The sequence below is a fragment of the Peromyscus eremicus genome, chromosome 10 (assembly GCF_949786415.1).
Source record: "Peromyscus eremicus chromosome 10, PerEre_H2_v1, whole genome shotgun sequence".
NCBI classification, from domain to species: domain Eukaryota; kingdom Metazoa; phylum Chordata; class Mammalia; order Rodentia; family Cricetidae; genus Peromyscus; species Peromyscus eremicus.
In genome coordinates, this window is record NC_081426.1 from 57,676,283 (window position 1) to 57,696,400 (window position 20,118).

The window sequence follows — 20,118 nt, forward strand, 5'->3', positions numbered from 1 at the left end:
GTGGCCGAAACAGGCTTTCCTTCAGAAGATCCTTGCCAAAGTATACAATGTACAGTCATTTGCAGGTAAACAGATGCAGAACTTTGACCTGTAATTTAACGTGTTGACATGTTTTTGAAATTGATACAGCTGTCAAAAAGCTAAAAGACGTGGAGTATCTGGGAACGGTGGCCAGCATTTGCCTTCATTCTGACTATGCTGCTGCCCTCTTTGAAGGCAAGATCCAGTTACATTTGGTAAGTGTGATCCCCCTGTCCTGGGAGCCTAAGTTTGATGTCCCATTATCAAGACCCTTGTCTGGGAAGCAAGAATGTGCAGACTGACTAGAAAACGCAGTGTGGGCAAAAAATAGTCCTTCCTTGATTGTATTCGATGTTCAGTAGACTTCTTACCCCTGTGCCCTAGACACCTGATAAGTATCAACAGCACTGCTCACAACATTAACTATAGTCAGGTGACCCCGTTGGTAATTTGCATCTAGAAGGAACTGCAGATGAGCCATGAGTACCTAAAGAGAATGCACTCACTTCTGTCATTGGGCGTGTTGTGTGTAGGGATCCACCAAACTGTGCCAGAGAGACTGGTGTGAGGACTGGAGTCTAGACCAGGGTGCAGCACACATCTATTTCTTGACTCTTTGCATTCGGGAAGCCAAAGAAATTAGCAGCTGGACAGCTGCTGAGCCTGCTGCACATAAACTTCCCACTGAAACAGGATGCTCAGGGCTGCCCCTTGGGCCAGCTGTCACGTTTTGTGCATAAGCTAGCCTAAGGTAGTTTGAGAGTATGATTATCTAGTTGAACTTGGGAAAAAGACACTTTCCCCTAGCTGTATACTTTATTTACTCAGATAAACAAGGAACCATTAAATGAGCAGTTCTCAACCTATGGGTTGTGACCCCTTTGGGGATCATATCAGATATTTATGTTACGATTCATAATAATGGCAAAATTATAATGTAGCAATGAAATAATTTTATGGTTGGGGGTCACCACAGCATGAGGAACTGTATTTAAGGCGCAGCATTAGAAAGGTTGAGAACCACTACTCTAAATAAAACATCTTCCTATTTTAGATAGAAAATGAAGTCTTAGATGCTCAAGAAGAACGTGAGACTCGTCTCTTCCCAGCAGTTGATGATAAGTGCCGGATTTTATGCCACGCCCTGACTAGTGACTTCCTTATCTATGGAACAGATGTACGTATGCGCTTCTGAAGGGCAGAGCATGGGCAAGATCCAATTCTTACTTTACGACCTGGATCCTCTTTTTTCCTCCCTTTATCAAATTCCAAACAAATGAAGTCTGTGGTCAGTTCTATACTTATATAGAACCTAGGTGGCATGATTGGCTAGTATCAATGTTTGGTGATTTTAAGTAATTTTGATTACTGTGCTGGCTGGGTTTGTGTGTCAATGTGCCACAAACTGGAGTCATCAGAGAGAAAGGAGCCTCAGTTGAGGAAAAGTCTCCGTGAGATCCAGTTATAAGGCATTTTGTCAATTAGTGATCAATGGGGGAGGGCCCAGCCCATGGTGGGTAGTGCTGTTCCTGAGCTAGTGGTCCTGGGTTCTATAAGAAGGCAGGATGAGCAAGCCATGAGGATCAAGCCAGTAAACAGCACTCTCCATGGCTTCTGCATCAGCTCCAGCCTCCAGGTTCCTGCCGTTTGAGTTCCTATTCTGACTTCCTCCAATGATGAAGTATGATCTGGAAATGTAAGCCAGATAAACCCTTTCCTCCCCAGCTTGCTTTTTTGTCATGGTGTTTCGTTGCAGCAACAGAAACCCTAACTAAGATAATTGCATAATGCATAATGTCTGGAGTCTGACATTTGGGGCTCAAATATCAGTTCCGTGATCTGCTAGCTGCTGAATAGCTCTTCCAGCCTCGCTTCCCCCATGGGTGCTAATGTATTCTCCTTTCTACATATCCTTACATTCATTTGCTAAAACTTTGGTTTAAATTTGATCTCTTCTGTTTTTTGTTGTTGGTTTAATTAACCCCGTGTTTTACCTGCATGTTATGTCTGTGTACCACATATGTGTCTGGTGCCCTCTGAGGCCAGAAAAGGGTGTCAGAGCCCCTGGAACTAGAGTTACAGATAGTTGTGAGCCACCCTTGGTGCTGGGAACTCAGGTCCACTGAAAGAGCGACCAGTGGCCTTATGGCTGGGCCATCTCCCCAGCTCCGTTGTACTACAGTTTTAGTTTTTGGAGGTGTTTTGTTTTGTTTTGTTGCGAGGTGGGATTCCACTATGTAGCCCTTGCTGGCCTGGAACATTCTGTATAGAGCAAGATGGCCTTGAACTCACAGTGATTCACCTACCTCTGCAAGTGTTGGCATTAATGGCGTGCACTACCTGGTTTCTTGTTTTGTATAGTGCTTTTGTCTAGTTTTGGTATCAAGGCAATACCGACCTCAAAAAATGAGGTAGTCATCTTCAGTTTTCTGGAAGCATTTATTAGAATTGTGTAAGTACTTTTTCCTTCTGCGTTTTGTAGATTTCCAATGAAGGCTGTCAGATCACTGGGTACTGTCTGAGCAGCTCATCTGGCTTGGCTGTACTTCCGTAGATGATTAGGGAGACAGCAAGCTCCAGGGCGTGTACACAGCCAAGCCAGACGAGCATGCAGTCGTCTGTAGCCTACAAGGCGACACCAGTCTGAAGGAGCCAGAACTACAGCCAGGCAGTTCAGACTCCTAGCTTAACCCTGAGGAAAGTGAATTGGATGGCGCCATGCATCCCTGGAAGCAGGCAAGAATCTGCTTCCTGGAAATTTCTCCAAGGTAGATAGATGTGTGAGAGATGACTTGGACAACCTTTCACAAGACTGCCAGCCTGCCCGTGGTTGGTGATGTCACTGACCGCCACCCTGCCTGTGGTTGGCGATGTCACTGACCGCCACCCTGCCTGTGGTTGGCGATGTCACTGACAGCCACCCTGCCTGTGGTTGGCGATGTCACTGAAGTTTACTGGTTTATTTTTGAAGGTTTCTCTAGCAAGTAGGAAATCTATAAATCTATTGTGACCACATATCACTAAACATACTATAGTCGCTAGATTACTGAATTACTTCTAAATTCCCATTTCATTTCTCCAGAGTCTGTACCTTCCATACATATTAAATGTATTAGCCTCTTCCTTTATCAGAAGTAATAGTATTTTTATTTTATAATCATCTAAATTAAGTGTGAAAAGTCAGTATTTTCTTAATCACATTTTAAATTCCCTGATCAGACTTCTTCTTTTTTCCCTTTCTTTTTTAGACTGGCATTATTCAGTATTTCTTCATTGAGGACTGGCAGTTTGTTAATGATTATCGACATCCTGTTGGTGTGAAAAAGCTTTTTCCTGATCCAAATGGAACCAGATTAGTTTTCATTGATGAAAAAAGTGATGGATTTGTTTACTGTCCTGTAAGTCTAGAAAATTTGAAACTGGGAGCTGAGGTATAATAACTCATTGATGGCAAAGTGCTTGTCCAGCAAGCTCCATGTCTTGGGCTCCGTCCCCCATGCTGGGAAACAAAACAAAAACTCACAGTGCTCTATTTTTAAGGAAAAGGTTTTTTTGTTGTTGTTTTGTTTGTTTGTTTCTGAGACAGGCTCTCTCCATTATATAGCTCTGGCTATCCTGGAACTTGCTATATAGACCACTCTGGCCTCAAACTCACAGTAATCCACCTGCCTCTGTCTCAGAGCTGGGATTAAAGGTGTATGCCACCACATCTGCTAAAAAGTTTCATTTAATATAGTATTCGTCAAATAAAGTTTTAGTGGGAAATGTCAGGGAAACTTGCCTGCTATTCTGTAATTTTTTATAGTATCAGTCTCATGGAGATTTGTCATGATGTTGAGACTGGACGTTATTGTACTATGTAGCCCAGGCTAGCCTCAGCCACTTCAGTCTTGACTCAGAAACAAACAACACACCAAAAAAGTTGTTCCAATCATCTTGAGCAGCGTCAGCTTTTTAGTAACTTGGAGCTATTATGTCTAAACTTACAGTTTTTCCCATAAACTAGTCCACTTATAAAACCCTGGATTTTCCCAGTAACTATCATTTTGTTTGTTTGGTTGGTTGGGTTTTTGGGTTTTTTCCCAAGCCACATATAGTACAGTAATAGGAAGAGACGCTCTCCCACTGTGGAAAGCTGGAGTCAGAGTGGTGTTGGGTTGGAGGTGGGCTGGGAAGCCATGCCTGCCAAAGCTGCAGACAGGCTCTTAACAAGGCAGGTTGTACATTTTTAAATCCTGTCTCATAGGTTAATGATGCCACCTACGAAATTCCAGACTTCTCGCCAACCATTAAAGGTGTTCTTTGGGAAAACTGGCCAATGGATAAAGGTGTATTTATTGCTTATGATGATGATAAGGTGTACACTTATGTGTTTCACAAGGACACCATCCAAGGTACTGAATCATTTATTGTACTTTTACTGATAAATGAATTTCCATTGTAGTAAAATTGAAAACTTTCTAATACTTGTGCCGAGCATTAGCTTGAGGTATTAAAGGGTCTGCTTTCTAATACAGGATCCAAGGTCATTTTGGCTGGTGGCACTAAACTTCCCTTCTCCCACAAACCTTTGCTGTTATACAATGGAGAACTGACCTGCCAGACACAGAGTGGGAAAATCAACTCCATCTACCTCAGCACCCACAGCTTCCTTGACAACATAAAAGATGCGGAGCCTTCTGACCTGAAACAGATGCTGACGCAGACCCTGATGCTCAAGCGGTAGGGAGGAGTGGAGATGATTGACAGCCGCTCATTTGCCTCATGGCCAACTCAAAAGATGTGAATAGCGGTTGTCTCCCAGGCTGTTTTGAAGCTTAGATAAGATAGTGGATGAGAGGGGCTGGAGAGATAGCTCGCCTGGCAAGCATGAGGACCTGAGTTCAGTCCTAGAACCGACACTGAAAAGCATCTGGGCATCACAGCATGAGCCACGGGCGGGTGTCTGGGGCTCTCTCCCGGGCAGCCTAGTCTGCTTAGCAAATTTAGGTCAATTATAGACCTTGTCTCAAAAACGAAACAAAAAGAGTGGATAGCATTTGAGAAACAACACCTAAGACTGTTCTCTGGTCTCCACACACTGTACCATACACACATGTACACCTGAGTTACACAAACATGCATGCACGTGTGCATACACGTGCAAACAAAAAAGACAGTGGGTATGAAAACACACATAAACTCCAGCGGAAGTGCCGTTTTCAGGTGTAGTTTTTATAAGTGCTTTATTATGAGAGAAGCACTCAGCCACAGATAGCCCCGCTACTGGATAGTTCTAATTATTAAACAAATGATGAAGTTTGATTCTTGCCTTGCTTGAGATTTCTTTTTCCTCATTTTGTTTCCTCTTACCTAGGCCCACTGTGAGTTTCTTGGAGCTCTTGAATGAGTTCCTCAGGGTCCCATAAACTCTTGTATTATTCTTCTGGATAAATCTCCTCATATGACTTTATCACCACCCAGATTGACTCCAGAAACTGTCTTCAGGGCCAGGGCTTCAGCTTGGTGGTAAAGCACTCCCTGTTGTACCCTGGGATCCATCCCTGGCGTGGCTCAAAAGAAAACAAACTGTCCTTGGGAGCCAAGTGTAATGGCCTGCCCCTGTAATCCCAGCACTTAAGATGATCCTATATAGAAAGACCCTGTCTCAACAAAACAAACAGAAATCTGCCTTCAATTTAAACTTGTATTTCTAACTCCCACCAGTCCATGAACTCTCAGACTTGCCAGCCTCAACACAACCTCATCATCATCTATTGCAGTGGTCCTCAACCTCCCTAACACTGCAACCCTGTAATACAGTTTCTCATGTTGTGGAGACACCAACCATAGGATTACTTCATTGCTACTTCATAACTGTAATTTTGCCACTGTTAGGAATCATAAACATCTGCATTTTCCATTGGTTTTAGACAACCCCTATGCAAGGGTCATTCTTCCCCCCCAAAGGGGTCAAGACCTATAGATTTGAGAACCACTGTTCTATAGGCTCCTATTTTCCCTCTTTCCCCATCCATCCACTGTGCATTTGCCTAAACACACACAGAGAGAAAAGGAACAGGCAGCAGGGAACATCTGTGCCATTGACATAGTTTGCTGAACTCTGAAATGTATGTATTTGTACCAATAGAATACTGGTGTTCTTTGTTTGTTTGTTTGTTTGTTTGTTTGTTTGTTTGTTTGAAGGAGGTTTGGTTGGTTAGTTGGTTGGTTGGCTTTTGTTTGATTTCGTTTGGTTTTTGAGACACAATCTCTCTAGGTAACCCTAGCTGTCCTAGAACTCAATTTGTAGACCAGGCTAGCCTCAAACTCACAGAAGATCCTTCCACCTCTGCCTCTCAAGTGCTGGGATTAAAGGTGTGCACCACCACCCAGGCTAGAGTACTGATTTTATTAGACTCAAGTGAGAACAAAAATGATTTTGAACTATGTGTAGATGTAACGAGTCTTTTTCTGCCCTGCCAGCCAGCTTCCAAATAATGACACGGAGATTTATTATTAATTGTGAAAGCTCGGCCTATAGCTTAGGCTTGTTGCCACCAGCTCTTATAACTTAACCCATATTCTTATTATCTATGTTCTACCACATGGCGTTACCTCTCTTCTATCCTGCACCTCATGTTTCCTCTCCGTGTCTCCTGAGGTCCACTGCACCTCAATTCCTCCCCCTCTTCCTTTCTCTCCCTGGAAGTCCCACCCATACCTCCTGCCTAGCTTTTGGTTGTTCAGCTTTTTACTACACCAATCACAGCAAAAACATCTTCACATGGTGTACAAATATCCTACAACACGTGGAATTTTAAAAATTAGAACTCATTGTTAATTGGTGGTGGCAAGGGGCTGAAAACAGTAAATTCTGACTAGTAGCAGAAGGTAAGAGAGGGGCTAGGAGATGCTTAGTGGGTAAGAGCACTCTCAGCGGCAGCCCAGGAACCTGAGTTCAGGTCCTGGTACCCGGGTACAAAGCTGGGTGTGTCTGGGACTGCCCACTCAGCCTCACTGCAGAACCATGAAACCCACATTCAGTCAAGACCTTGTCTCAGGGGGCTAAGGCAAAAAATGGTAGAGCAGGATACTCTGTGCCCTCCTCTGGCCTCCATGGCCACACACAACTGCACATACATACACCTCACACACATACACTAAGAAGGTAAGAAAAAAATCTATGCAAATAAAGGAAGAAAGTTTGCTGGGTTTTTTTTTTTCATAACTTACAAATGCTGATTATAGGTTAAGAAATGTTTTGAAGATTTGTCTAACATGTAATGTTTGGTGACACACAGTCCAAAGAGTGCCTGGTAGGTGATGAGCAAAGGCCGAGCTGTGGGTCAGCCTGTGTACTCGGTCCTAGGTTTTCTGATGCTTGGGAACTATGCAAGATGCTGAACGATCGCACGGCGTGGAATGAGCTGGCCAGAGCCTGTCTGCATCACATGGAGGTGGAGTTTGCTATCCGAGTTTCCCGGACCATAGGGGATGTTGGCACAGTGATGTCCTTGGAACAAATAAAGGTATGCGGTGTTTCGTGAGTCACAAATTAAAGTCTAGATGCTACTTATTCAACTTTTTACATTTCAGTCGGTCTTAATTGAAACAACTGAATAGGTAGACTGATGCCACTTCCTACTGAGCAAAGCCTTTTGAAAAATAAAATTCTTACATTTCTTCTCACTGAAACTTCTGTTCGTAGGGCATCGAGGACTACAATCTTTTGGCAGGACATCTCGCCATGTTTACTAATGACTTCAACCTGGCCCAGGACCTGTACCTGGCATCCAACTGTCCTGTGGCTGCCCTGGAGGTATGACAGCAAAGAGGACAGGCAGTCACTTTTCTCAGCCACGTGTCTTCCTCTCCTGGAGTGGAGACGTTTCGGCTCTCAGAGCCCCTGAGTACTCATTAATGTCCAAACCACTTTCACTCAGCATCCAGTAGATGTATAAAAAAGGCATGGTATTGTAACGTTGCTAAATAATTCAAAGTCTAAATGTGCCCAGAGAGAACGGACTGTGTAACTACAGAGACTGTCAAAAGAAAAGCAGGCGTGGTTTATCGGTTGCGCATGTTACCAGGTGCTGTTCTAAGCACTTAACCTGTATTAACTCTCTTAACCTCTGCCACAGTCTCTTATGGGACAGTACTGTTATTTTCTCTATTTCCCACATGATCTTCAAGTTGCTGCGTGAAATTCTCCTCTGTGTTAGAGATGAAGGTCACAGGAGGAGGAATGAACTGAATGCTGGACTGAGTTCAAAGGCAGAGGGGAAGGGAGGCCTGGCAGTACAGCCTGTGGAAGGGTATAGATGAGCCGGCCCAGGTGGTGCCTCCCTGTCAGCCCAGGAGCTCAAGAGGCAGAGGCAGGAGAACTGCTGTAGTTCAACGTCAGCCTGGTCCAAAGGACAAGTTCCAGGATAGCAAGACTGTCTGGAAAAAAAAAAAATGCACAGCCTTATGAGGTAGGCACACCTGGATTCAGATTCCAGCTGTGTGTGACCCTGGGCATGTCCTTTGACCTCAGCTGAGGTCCTGCTTCTTTAAAGTGTGGGTAATGATGCCTAGCCCTTGGGGTAGTTGGTAAGAAAATGGGTTTATATTACAACTAATTAGAAGTAATTTATATAATTAGTAGTGGCCAGAAATAAACAAGAAGACACATCTTTTCTCACAGATAATGAAACTAAACTGCATCCATCTTTTATAATGTAAATATAATCTTGTATAATAGTTATACAAGTGCCTCAGCTTTGTAAAGGCTCTGGAGTGATAGTTCAGAGTAGAGAGGGCAATAGCACTCGGCTCTGTAATAGTTCTATAGTAGTTCCTCCAGCCTCACTTGGCAGCACAAGTTAGGTAGAGAGAGCCCTGCTTCCCACCTGCTCTCTCTGTCTCATATTAGCTGTGTAGCATTGTGTAAGACCTAGCCTGTCTTTGCTTCAGTTTCTGGATCTTTGAAATGGATACAAGAACATTACAAAAGGTAGCTGTGAAAAGTAAAATAAGCTGATGTTCTAGACAGGACCTGGCAAGAAGATAGCACTTGGAAAAGTTAGTTATGGTAAATTCTTTACAGTCTAAATCAGTGAGGAATGAACTGGACAGATTCTTCAGTGGTTACCTAGTGTATTTGGGATTGTATGCCAAAAACTTTCAAGAGTGTGAGAATTGGGAAAAGATGCTTTATGTGTTGTGTTTTCTGGTATTCATGTTGCTACATAGCTTCAAATTAGCTAAGAAACTGTATCAGGGCCAGAAGTATGATGGTACCTTGGTAAAGGCACTTGCCATCAAGCCTGATGACTTGACCTTGATCCGCAGGACTCACCAAGTGCAAGGAGAAAACTGACCCTTGAGAGTTGTCCTCTGACCTCCACACACACTCTGACACGTGTGTACCGATGCACATGGACATAAATAAGCGTAATTTGAAAAGAAAAAGAAAGTGTGTCAGTTCCGGGTCAGGTATAGTGGCTCATGCCTGTAATCCCAGCAGGGAACAGACATGGGACAGTTGTTTCAAGTTCAAGGCCAGCCTGGGCTACATGGTGAGTTCTAGGCCAGGCAGGAGCAAAATCCTGCCTCACCAAAGGAAAAAAATCAATTCCTAAAGTATTTCCTAATTTTTTATTGGTGTCCTTCTAAGGTGAATTTTTAAATTAATTGATTATATTAGCTTTAATTTCTCACTATTGGGAAAAATACTAAAGAATAAAATTTTTATTTTTAGATAGGCTTGACTTTTGAGAGGAGAACAAATTACCATAATAACTAAGATATTTGTCCAGTCTAGAAGGCTCTGTTACTGCCTTTCTTTTTTCTTTTTTTTTTTTTTTTTTTTTTTTTTTTTTTTTTTTTTTTTCGAGACAGGGTTTCTCTGTGTAGCTTTGCGCCTTTTCTGGGACTCACTTGGTAGCCCAGGCTGGCCTCGAACTCACAGAGATCCGCCTGGCTCTGCCTCCCGAGTGCTGGGATTAAAGGCGTGCGCCACCACCGCCCGGCTTGTTACTGCCTTTCAAAATGTGTATTATAGCAGTATCTTTGTAAATAGAAAGTTTCATTACTTAAATAAACAAACAAAAAAGTATTTTCTTTTACTAAGCCTGGCTGTGTGTGGCAACTTTGCAAAGCACTTTGCCTTTCTGGACCTCAGGACTTTGTCTTTGTGACAGATGAGGCGGGACCTGCAGCATTGGGACAGCGCTCTACAGCTGGCCAAGCGCCTGGCTCCAGACCAGATACCCTTCATATCCAAAGAGTACGCCATCCAGCTGGAGTTCACGTGAGTCCCCGGCTTCCAGCTTCTAATCTGTGACTTGATTGCTGTGTGTCTACAATTCTAAACTGTCATTGGTTAGGCCATTCTCTATGGGGCTGGGGGGAGGTGGGCAGGGCGTGGGTCGAGACAGGGTTTCTCTGTGTATCCCTGGCTGTTCTAAAACTCACCCTATAGACCAGGCTGGCCTCAAACTCAGAGATCCACCTGCCTATACCTCCCGAGTGCTGGGATTAAAGGCGTGTGCCACCGCCACTGCCAGACAAGGCCATTCTTTAGTAATGGTGAGGGCAGGAGTCCAGAAAATGTTCTATTTATCCAATGATGTCTCATTTTTGTACTTGTCCATTTTCATTTTCAGCATTAAAGTCCAGCATTAAAGTTTGAGTCTAAGATTTTTCCCCTCATTTAGAGTCTAAATAATTGTGAATGATGTTCAGTCAGCAGCAGTATGCAGAAAATCAGGGTGATACGCTGGGTTTTTTGACCTGTGCTCATGATTCTGACCTCTCTTTAACATTTGGAAGGTTTTCTGTGTCACTTACAGGCAGAGCACAAAACTTTGAAGTTTGGTCTGTATCTTGGTCTGGTTGTGCTGCTGTTACAGAATGCCTGAGACTAGGGGATTTATCAAGATCAGAAATCTCAGAGTGGAGAGACAGCTTAGTAGTTAAGAGCACTCCTTCAGAGGACCCAAGTTCAGTTCCCAATACCCACGTTGTTTGGTGCACAGTCACCTGTAACTCCAGCTGCAGGGGATCCCTCACCTCTGGCCTCTGCAGTTATCCAAACACATGTGCACACACTCACACACAATTAAAAATAAAGCAAATCTTTTAAAAAAGCAATTTCTCACAGCTGTAAAGACTAGGAAGCTCGAGTCGAAGACACCAGCATTAGGGTAAGGCTTATGCTTGAATCCTTACACCATGGAAGGCTGAAACAGGAGAGAGAGTATTCCCTTCCACCTTGAGCCCTTTAATCATGGCCCCAGTGACGTAAGTTCCTACCTCCCCAGGCCATCACAGCGGCAGGTAAGTTCCAACATAGGGAGGGCAGGCAGGAGGCAGCTTCAGCCTGTAACTTAAAAGCTGTAGAATTTTTTTCTTTTGTGAATTGAATCGCATAGAGATGAAAACTCAGTGATGGTGAAAGTCGAGGCAGAAGCTTCCCTTGAACAAATGGCCAGTGCTTGCATAATATTCCCGCGTGATGCATGAGTCCGCCTCACAGACCTTTTCGTATCTTTGGGAATCCCGTGATCTGTTTTGAGTAATTTAGAATGTTCTAGTATTGTTTGTTTATTTGTTTTTGTTTTTCGAGACAGGGTTTCTCTGTGTAGCCTTGGCTGTCCTAGAACTTGCTATGTAGACCAGACTTGCCTCAAACCCAGACAGATTCACCTGCCTTTGGCCTCCCGAGTACTAGGATTAAACGCAGGCACCACCATCGCCCAGCTGTTCTAGTGTTCTTGATTGTTAGTTAAGCCATCTCAGCTGCCAACATGCTTAACTGACAGACTCTGTCTTTATTTCAGTGCTGCATAAAAGTATTAGGAATATTAGTCTGTTTTAAATTAATGTCCAGTTATGGTCACTGCTCCCAAACACATAACTATAGCTGAGTCATTTATTTTCAGACATAAACTCCCACAGGCACCGACAGCACCACAACTGGACAGTTCTTTTCAACATTTATTAAGATACATCCCAAATCCAAAAATATTAGCATATTGAAAAATGCTAGTCTATGGTTATCTTTACTTTTTAAAAAACTTTTTATTGATTCTTTGTGTATTTCACACTATGCATCCTGATCCCATTCATCTCCCTATCCCTTCATATCCACCCTCTGCCCTTGCAACACCCCTCCCCCAAAATAAAACTTAAAGGAAAAACAAAAACAAATAAACAAAAAAGTCTCAGCATGGAAGCTGTACTGTGGCACAGTGAGTCACACAGTTTACCCTTTAGTCCTATGTCTTTACTTGTAAGTGTTCATTGCAATGAGTCATTGGTCTCTTTGAGGCCTCTGGCTTCTGCTGGGCCCTTACCGGGACTCCTCTTGGATATCCTGTTGTTGTCTTATGTCATGGAAATCCTGCAGGTCTGGCCCCTTCACATGCTCCAGCAGTTTATAAATGAGGTCAGTTTTGGGGTGGGCCAACTCATAGCCCTGGTTCTGGGCCTGGGTGGTAGCTGGGTTGGTGAGCCTGCCAGCTTTCCCTCATTGTGACCACCAGGGTGTGCTCTCCAGCACTGCCCTGGCTAGCTCACCCACTGCAGCAGGGAGCCCAGGCTGGGGCCAGTTCTCCAACTCTCAGGCCCTCAGGGTGGCTCACTCACACTACACCTTCAGGACCAGCCAGCTCTACTGTGTTGCCCAGGCGAGGTGCAAGGGCCTGCTTTCCGAGTGCTGCAGCTGGTGAGGGGCAGGGCCAGCTCTGCTCTTATGCCCCCAGTTATATTTAACCATTTTACATAATTCTGCATAATGTTCATACAATGGATTCATTAAGGATATTGTCACACAAATTTTAGTTGTACAAATTATTATACCAAAAAGTAGTCTTTTATTTCTAATTGGGATGCCTCATTGAAAACTTTTCTGTTCTGGGGGCTGGAGAGATGCTGAGTTGTTAAGCTCACTGCTGCTCTTCCAAGTGACCTGGGTTTGGTTCCCAGCACTCAAGTCAGATGGTTCTGAACTGGTCCCGGGGATCGGGTGCCCTCCTCTAGCCTCCCCAGAAACCTGCACACATGTGACTGACAAACACATACTCATTAATAAAAATAAATCATTTTCTATTCTTCAGGTAAAAAGCTTTTTGGATATATTTCTTCTTGGTCATTTTTTATTTAAATTTTGCCACATTTTCCCCCTTAAAAAGTAAATCCATGAAGCTGGAGAGATGGCTCAGCAGTTAAGAGTGTTTGCTGCTCTTCACAAGGACCCAGGTTCAGTTCCCAGCACCCATGTCAAGTGGCTCATAACCGTCTGTAACTCAGCTCTTGGGGGGATCTGATGTCTCTGGCCCCTGTGGGTCCCTGCACTTACCCATATACACATATACAAAATTTTAAATTGTTTTAAAAATTAAAATATATATGCAATGAACCCAGGGGGCTAGAGTGTAATTAAGTGGCAAAGTTGCTTGTTTAGCTTGTGACTTAAAAACAAAAGTGTCCATATATCAAAATGAGCATATTGAAACTTAGTATGTAGCACAGAGACCAGGCCCAATGCCATGACCCTCCATCTCCATCTAAGAGAAGAGAATGACTCAGTGTATAACTTGTCAGCACAAACATCTCTGAAGGCCCTTGGACCATTCAGAAGACTGATTTATTTTTTTGTAGCAAACTCTCACATGTTACCTGACTTGAGTTAGCACTGCTAGGTCAGTGGGCAGTCTCTGCTTTGGTGGTGGCACGTGACCGTGAAGCTTTTGATGCTGTTTGTGTGTGCTCGCACCCCTGACCTAACACACCCAGCCCCTAACAGTTCAGAAAGTGTCCCCGATGATAACCTGGTGTATATTCTCATCAAGCACCCCAGGAGCCAGCACCCACTGATCTCAACCCCCAAGGCTCTGCCTGGCAGTCCCCCAGGTTTCATTAGGCATCCACAACCCTGATTGTGTGAAAGCAGGACCGCTCTGTCAAGTCTAGAGAGATTTAGCTCTCCAGTGAGGGTTATACTAGCGAGCTGGATCCCTGTGAAGAGTCCAGAATGAAATAATAGTAAAGTGGGTGAGCTAAAAATAGACGGAGAGCTCCAAAATCTTAATTTGACGTCTCCTAATTGAGCAGGATCCTGAGCAAGAAACTGTAATTCTTCTTGTCAGGAGGTGTCCCCAGGTGGGCTGATATAATTGGACCCAAATTAGACATTCCTACTCAGGAAAATTGCTGATTGTGAACCCCTGGGCTGATGAAAGAAAGTCTTCAATCAGCAGCCAGCTTCCCTCCCGAAGCCTTTTTATCCGTCGGTAGATTGAGAAACTGAGCAAGCCTCACAGGACCCAAGCCATCCGCCTGAGCTGACGGAGGGCGCTTGAGTGGCTCTTAATGCCATTTCAGAGCTCACTGACTACAGTGGAGGGGTGGTTGCCCAGAGGAAGACAGAGCTCAAATAAAAGGTCTGTGCGAGTCACTGCACTGAAAAATGAAGATAGATAAGTCTGTCAGACCAGAGCCTCTTCGACTGTACCGGTTTGCAACCCAGTCTTTGCCTGAGAAATTTTTGTGCAACCCCAAATCTATAGGTCTATAAAATAGAGATCAAACATTTGCTGTTAATTCATAAAGAAATCTATTTTTTAAGAAATCTATTTTTGCCGGGCGGTGGTGGCGCACGCCTTTAATCCCAGCACTCGGGAGGCAGAGCCAGGCGGATTTCTGTGAGTTCGAGGCCAGCCTGGGCTACCAAGTGAGTTCCAGGAGAGGCGCAAAGCTACACAGAGAAACCCTGTCTCGAAAAACAAAAAAAAAAAAAAAAAGAAATCTATTTTTAAACAATTCTTTGGTTCAGTGATTAAGAGCATTGCCTGCTCTTCCAGAGGACCTGAGTTCAATTCCCAGCAACCACATGGTGGCTCACAGAAACCTGAATGAGATCTGGCGCCCTCTTCTGGCCTTCAGGGATACATGCAGGCAGAACACTGTATACATAATAAATAAGTAAATCTTTTTAAACAACAATTCTTTGGGCCTAGAGATGTGGTGTAATGAGAACAGTGCTCACTGTGTAAGCATAAGGACCTGAGTTTGAATCCCCAGCACCAGGTTAAAAACAGCCAGGCAGTGTGGCACCTGCCGATGATCCCAGATGGGAGGTGGGGGCATCCCAGCCAGTTGGCGAGCTCCAGGTTCAGTGGAAGATCCTTTGCAAACACAAGGTGGAGGGCTAGAGAGATGGCCCCACAGTCCAGAGTACTTGCTGTTCTTGTAGAGGACCGAGGACCTGGGTAAGGTTCCCACCACCCGCATGATGGTGTGACCACAGTTCCAGGGGATACAGCGTCCTCTTCTGGCATCTAGGTAACAGGCCTGCATGCATGTGTATCCATATGAAGGCAAACACTCAGACACATAAAATAAATACTAATATTTTTAAAAAATAAGGTGGAGAGGAATAGAGACAGATGCCTGACATTACCCTCTGGCTTCCACACATGCATACAAGGTCACATGCACAGTCATGCTCGGGGGTGCACATGCACACACAATTCTTTGGTGTATATATAATCTTACCATTTATTAAAAAAGCAGATTGAACACTAATGAAATGTGTGTGCTTGTTTATTTTTATGCAAAAATTAAATTTGCCTGGACATTCCATACTGTAAGGCATAGGGCATTGTCAATGTTTTTCAGAGTTTATTGATACTGTGATCTTATATTGCTAGTGCTTCACATAAATACAAAGTGCAAATGCCAGAAATCTGTTTCAGAAATCGTTAGAAATTCCGTCCTAATCCGAAGCCAAAATTCAATGAATGATTTTTTTTTAAATGAAACTCAAGTCAACAACTTAGACAGCAGTTTTGAGAATCGAACATTGTAACACAATACAATGCATGATACACTAATTTGATACTTAGATGCCGATGAATGCGGTAGGAGAATGGTAAGTGTGGTTTTGCACAGTTAAACCCTGATTAAGCTGTAGTTAAGCCATCACGGTTCTGAGAGAGCAGAGGACTGTATGTGTAGTAAAAACACGGCAGATTATAACATGCAGTAGTTTGGGCTCTGAGCCAAGATGCTTCAGGCAGCTTCACTGGTGTCGTGTGTGTGTGTGTGTGTGTGTGTGTGTGTGTGTGTGTGTGTGTGTGTGTGATGCTTCAGGCAGCTTCACTGGTGTCGTGTGTGTGTGTGTGTGTGTGTGTGTGTGTGTGTAGTGTGCGCAGTGCGTTGTGTTCAGAACCGAGGCAGCAGCAATTGACATGAATGAGCCCTGCCAGAAGCACCTTGAATCTTTATGTGTTTGATTCTGAGTTAATTTTTTATTGCTTTTACTGCATCAAATGGTTTTGTGACGCCCACCCTCAGCTATGGGGCCATGACCTACAGTTGAAGAGGCTGGTTGTAGATTTGCAGGTCTGTGTTATGTTCAGTCCTGGGTACAGGAACTATTATTGTTGTTGTTCTGGATCTGCAGTCTACCCAGAGACCATGTGTTGAAGAGGCAGTTTCCAGCCTGTGACGTCAGAAAGGTGACATCAAAAACTTTAAGAGGTGGGCCTCGTATGAGGAAGTTAAGTCACCGGTGCCCTGAACACCATGTTGGGTCCTGGACCCTCCTCTTCCTCTGCTTCTTGGCCGTGAGGTGGGCCGCTTTGTTCCACCGTGTACCCCTGCCGTGATGCTCTTCTCTGTCACAGGCCCAGTACGACGGGTCAAGTGACCATGGATTGAAACAAAACCGTGATCCAAAATAAATGTATTTTCCTCAGCTATTTTGTCAAGTAACTCAACACGCTAGCACAATTATATCATAGACAATCCTTGAAGCAAGTCATTTATTTATGTGTATGTGTGTGTGTGCATGCGTGTGGGTGGGTGGGTGGGTGGGTGTGTATGCACATGCCTAAGTATGTACATGTCCCACAGTGCACATGGGGAGGTCAGAAAATAACGTGTACAGTCCGTTCTCTCCTTCCACCGTGGGTTCTGGGGATGGAGGTCAGACCAAGAGGTGTGCGAGGCAAGTCCGTTTACCTGCCTCACCATCTTAGCAAGCCCACATGGGAGGCAAGTCCGTTTACCTGCCTCACCATCTTAGCAAGCCCACATGGCAGCCTCTTGACCAGAGCCTGTCATCCTGTAATGACAAGTGTGCCCCTCCACACCCGCCTTTCATAAAAGTGATCCAGATTCTCTTCTTCATGTAGAGTTCATTTTCCTGTCATTGGGATGCTCTGTTGGTATGATAATTGCACTATTTTGAAAAGTAATTTGAATTTTAAAAATTTTTTATTACATTGTGTGTGTGTGTCTATGTGTCTGTGTGTGCATGTGCACATCATGGCACATGTAAGGCTCAGAGGACAACTTGTAGGAATCACTTTTCTCTCTTTACCGTGTGTCCCAGGATTCAAACTGAGGTCAGGCATGGCAGCTAGTGTCTTAACTGCTGAGCTGTCTCACGGGCTTCCACCCCAGATCCTTGCAGTGTACATTCTTACAAATATTGGGCATTTGGAAAAAAATAGATTTCTATGACTATGTGATTGTCATTTGTGCCCTAAAGGAAATAATTAAAGTAACCCATAAATGCACTGTAGCCTTCCTGACATACTACACTGTATGTACCTTTTGGCACAATCCAGACTGTTTTTAAAGTAATGAGGGGAGGGCATGCTGTGGTGATATTGTGTCCCCCAATATATTGTGCACCCTAATAAACTTATCTGGGGTCAGAGAACAGAAGAACCACTAGATAGACATAGAGGCCAGACAGTGGTGGCACACACACCTTTAATCCTAGCATTCCAGAGGCAGAGATCGGTCTGGATCTCTGTGAGTTCAAAGCCACACTGCAAACAGCCAGGCATGGTGACTCACACCTTTAATCCCAGGAAGTGATGGCAGGGAAGCAGAAAGGTATATAAGGCATGAGGACCAGGAACTAGGGCTGGTTAAGCTTTTAGGCTTTTGAGCAGCAGTTCAGCTGAAATTCATTCTGGATGAAATCACAGAGGCTTCGAGTCTGAGGAAACAGGATCAGCTGAGGAACTGGCAAGGTGAGGAAGCTGTGGCTTGTTCTGCTTCTCTGATCTTCCAGCATTCACCCCAATACCTGGCCCTGACTTTTTTTTACTAATAAGACCTTTTAAGATTCCTGCTACAGCATGCTGCTCTGTGAATGGATGCCAGCATCCATGTTGTATGGCCTCTTTCCTTGAGCATAAGTCACATGGCGACAAAGAGTGTCTTTAAAGTTTTGTGTCTGTAGCTAAAAGACTTAAGTATGAATTAATTCACTGTGTTGTTTTTCTTTCAGGGGTGATTATGTAAATGCTTTGGCTCATTACGAGAAAGGGATCACAGGCGAAAATAAGGTAACCTTACATAAATAACAAATGTATCTAATGCTCTAGGAGTGTGTTTTCTGTTTCATTTTAAAATCCGGGGCTCATTTGCATTGTAGTTATTCAATAGCTATTAGGTGAGCCTAATTGTCCAGTTTATTAACAACTTTACAAGAATGGGCTTAAGTTACTTTAAACTCACAAAACTAAAGATGGCAATATATTTTTATTTATTGCATCTGTTTGCCATTACATCCTAGATATGAGCTAAGAATTAAGATTGGAAGTAAAATTTTTATTTCATCTCATTTATAGGCCAATATAGTTGAGTGAGAAAATCAATTAGATGCTCTTGAAAGATTGAAGGAGAGTCATGTGCACTGATTTGGAAGGCAGTGGGGGGGCGCCACAGCTTTGCACACAATAGAACCAGCTTGATCTTTACCTGTTGATTTATTTTTTAAATCCATATTATGCCCATATGTGTCACAGGTCGACTATGATTTCATAAGGGTTTGCTCTTAGGACATTCCCGTAATCTCTTTGGGCTGGAGAGATGGCTCAGTGGTTAAGGCACCGGCTGCTCTTCCAGAGGACCCAGCTTCAAGTCCCAGCACCCACATAGTGGCTCACAGCTGTTCTTAACTCCAGGCACATGTGGTACACAGACATACATGCAGACAAAACACCTCATACATATAAAATAACAAAATAAATTTTTGATTAAAAATTATATATATTTACTTACTGATTGTGGGCTGGGAGGAGGGGACATGCATGCCACTCCCTGTAGGTGGTTGTCAGATGGCAGCTTACAGATATCAGTCTCTCTACCATATCGGTTCCAAGGTCCTCAGGTTCGATGGCTAGTGCCTTTACCCACTGAGCCACCTCACCAGCCAGCTGTTAACATCGTCTTTGTTTGGTTCCGTCTGCTTTGGTCCATTCTTTACACCGTCAAATACAGTGGCAGCTAGCTGCAGGTGGCAGTTTGGATTGTTGAGAATGGAGTGAAATTCCACTCCTCCTCCTCAGGAGCCACATGCAGATGCCCAGCTGCCTTTTGCAGCCATTGGCTCCTGTGCTAATGGGGAAGAAACAAGACATTCCCGCCATCACAGAAAGTTCTAGTGGACGGCCTGCTGGAGGCAGAGCCCAATCTGACACTGAATTTCACGAGAAAAGATTAGTCACTTGAAAAGTTCTTGCTGGGTATGGTGGCACATGCCTGTAGTCCTCCCAGTTGGGAGGCTGAGGCAGGAGGATTGCTTTGAGTTCAAGGCCAGCTTGAATTACTTAGCAAGTTTTTTTTGTTTTTTTTTTTTTTTGGTTTTTTTTTTTTGGTTTTTCGAGACAGGGTTTCTCTGTGTAGCTTTGTGCCTTTCCTGGATCTTACTCTGTAGTCCAGGCTGGCCTCGAACTCACAGAGATCCGCCTGCCTCTGCCTCCCGAGTGCTGGGATTAAAGGCGTGCGCCACCACTGCCCTGCCATACTTAGCAAGTTTTAAGGTTAGCCAGAGCTGCTTAGAGAGACCCTGTTGCAAATATGGCAAGTTTATGTTGTCATTAATGACTTGAACAGTTCTAAGTGAAGTTATATGTCATCCTACCTGGCACAGAGATCTTCTGTTTGACTAATGATTCCTTCCTTAATTTTATTATAGCACTTATGCTGTAATAACCAGTATATTACTTCTAGACATAATATCATACCAAGAGGTGTAAAACAAGGCATCTTCACAAGGAATAGCAAAAATTTCCTGCTAAGTATAAAAGGTCAAAACCTCTG

The 20,118-nt window shown here is 43.9% G+C and overlaps 1 protein-coding gene across 1 annotated transcript in view; it reads left to right on the forward strand.

Moving 5' to 3' along the window:
• Wdr19 (WD repeat domain 19) overlaps nt 1–20,118 on the forward strand; it is an 86,656-nt gene that overhangs the window by 24,126 nt on the left and 42,412 nt on the right. The window contains exons 13-21 of the mRNA XM_059275906.1: nt 130–236; nt 1,076–1,198; nt 3,270–3,419; nt 4,268–4,415; nt 4,539–4,743; nt 7,373–7,532; nt 7,712–7,822; nt 10,188–10,297; nt 18,302–18,359. Of these exons, the coding sequence (XP_059131889.1) occupies nt 130–236; nt 1,076–1,198; nt 3,270–3,419; nt 4,268–4,415; nt 4,539–4,743; nt 7,373–7,532; nt 7,712–7,822; nt 10,188–10,297; nt 18,302–18,359 (1,172 nt within the window). The remainder of the gene's footprint in view (nt 1–129; nt 237–1,075; nt 1,199–3,269; nt 3,420–4,267; nt 4,416–4,538; nt 4,744–7,372; nt 7,533–7,711; nt 7,823–10,187; nt 10,298–18,301; nt 18,360–20,118) is intronic.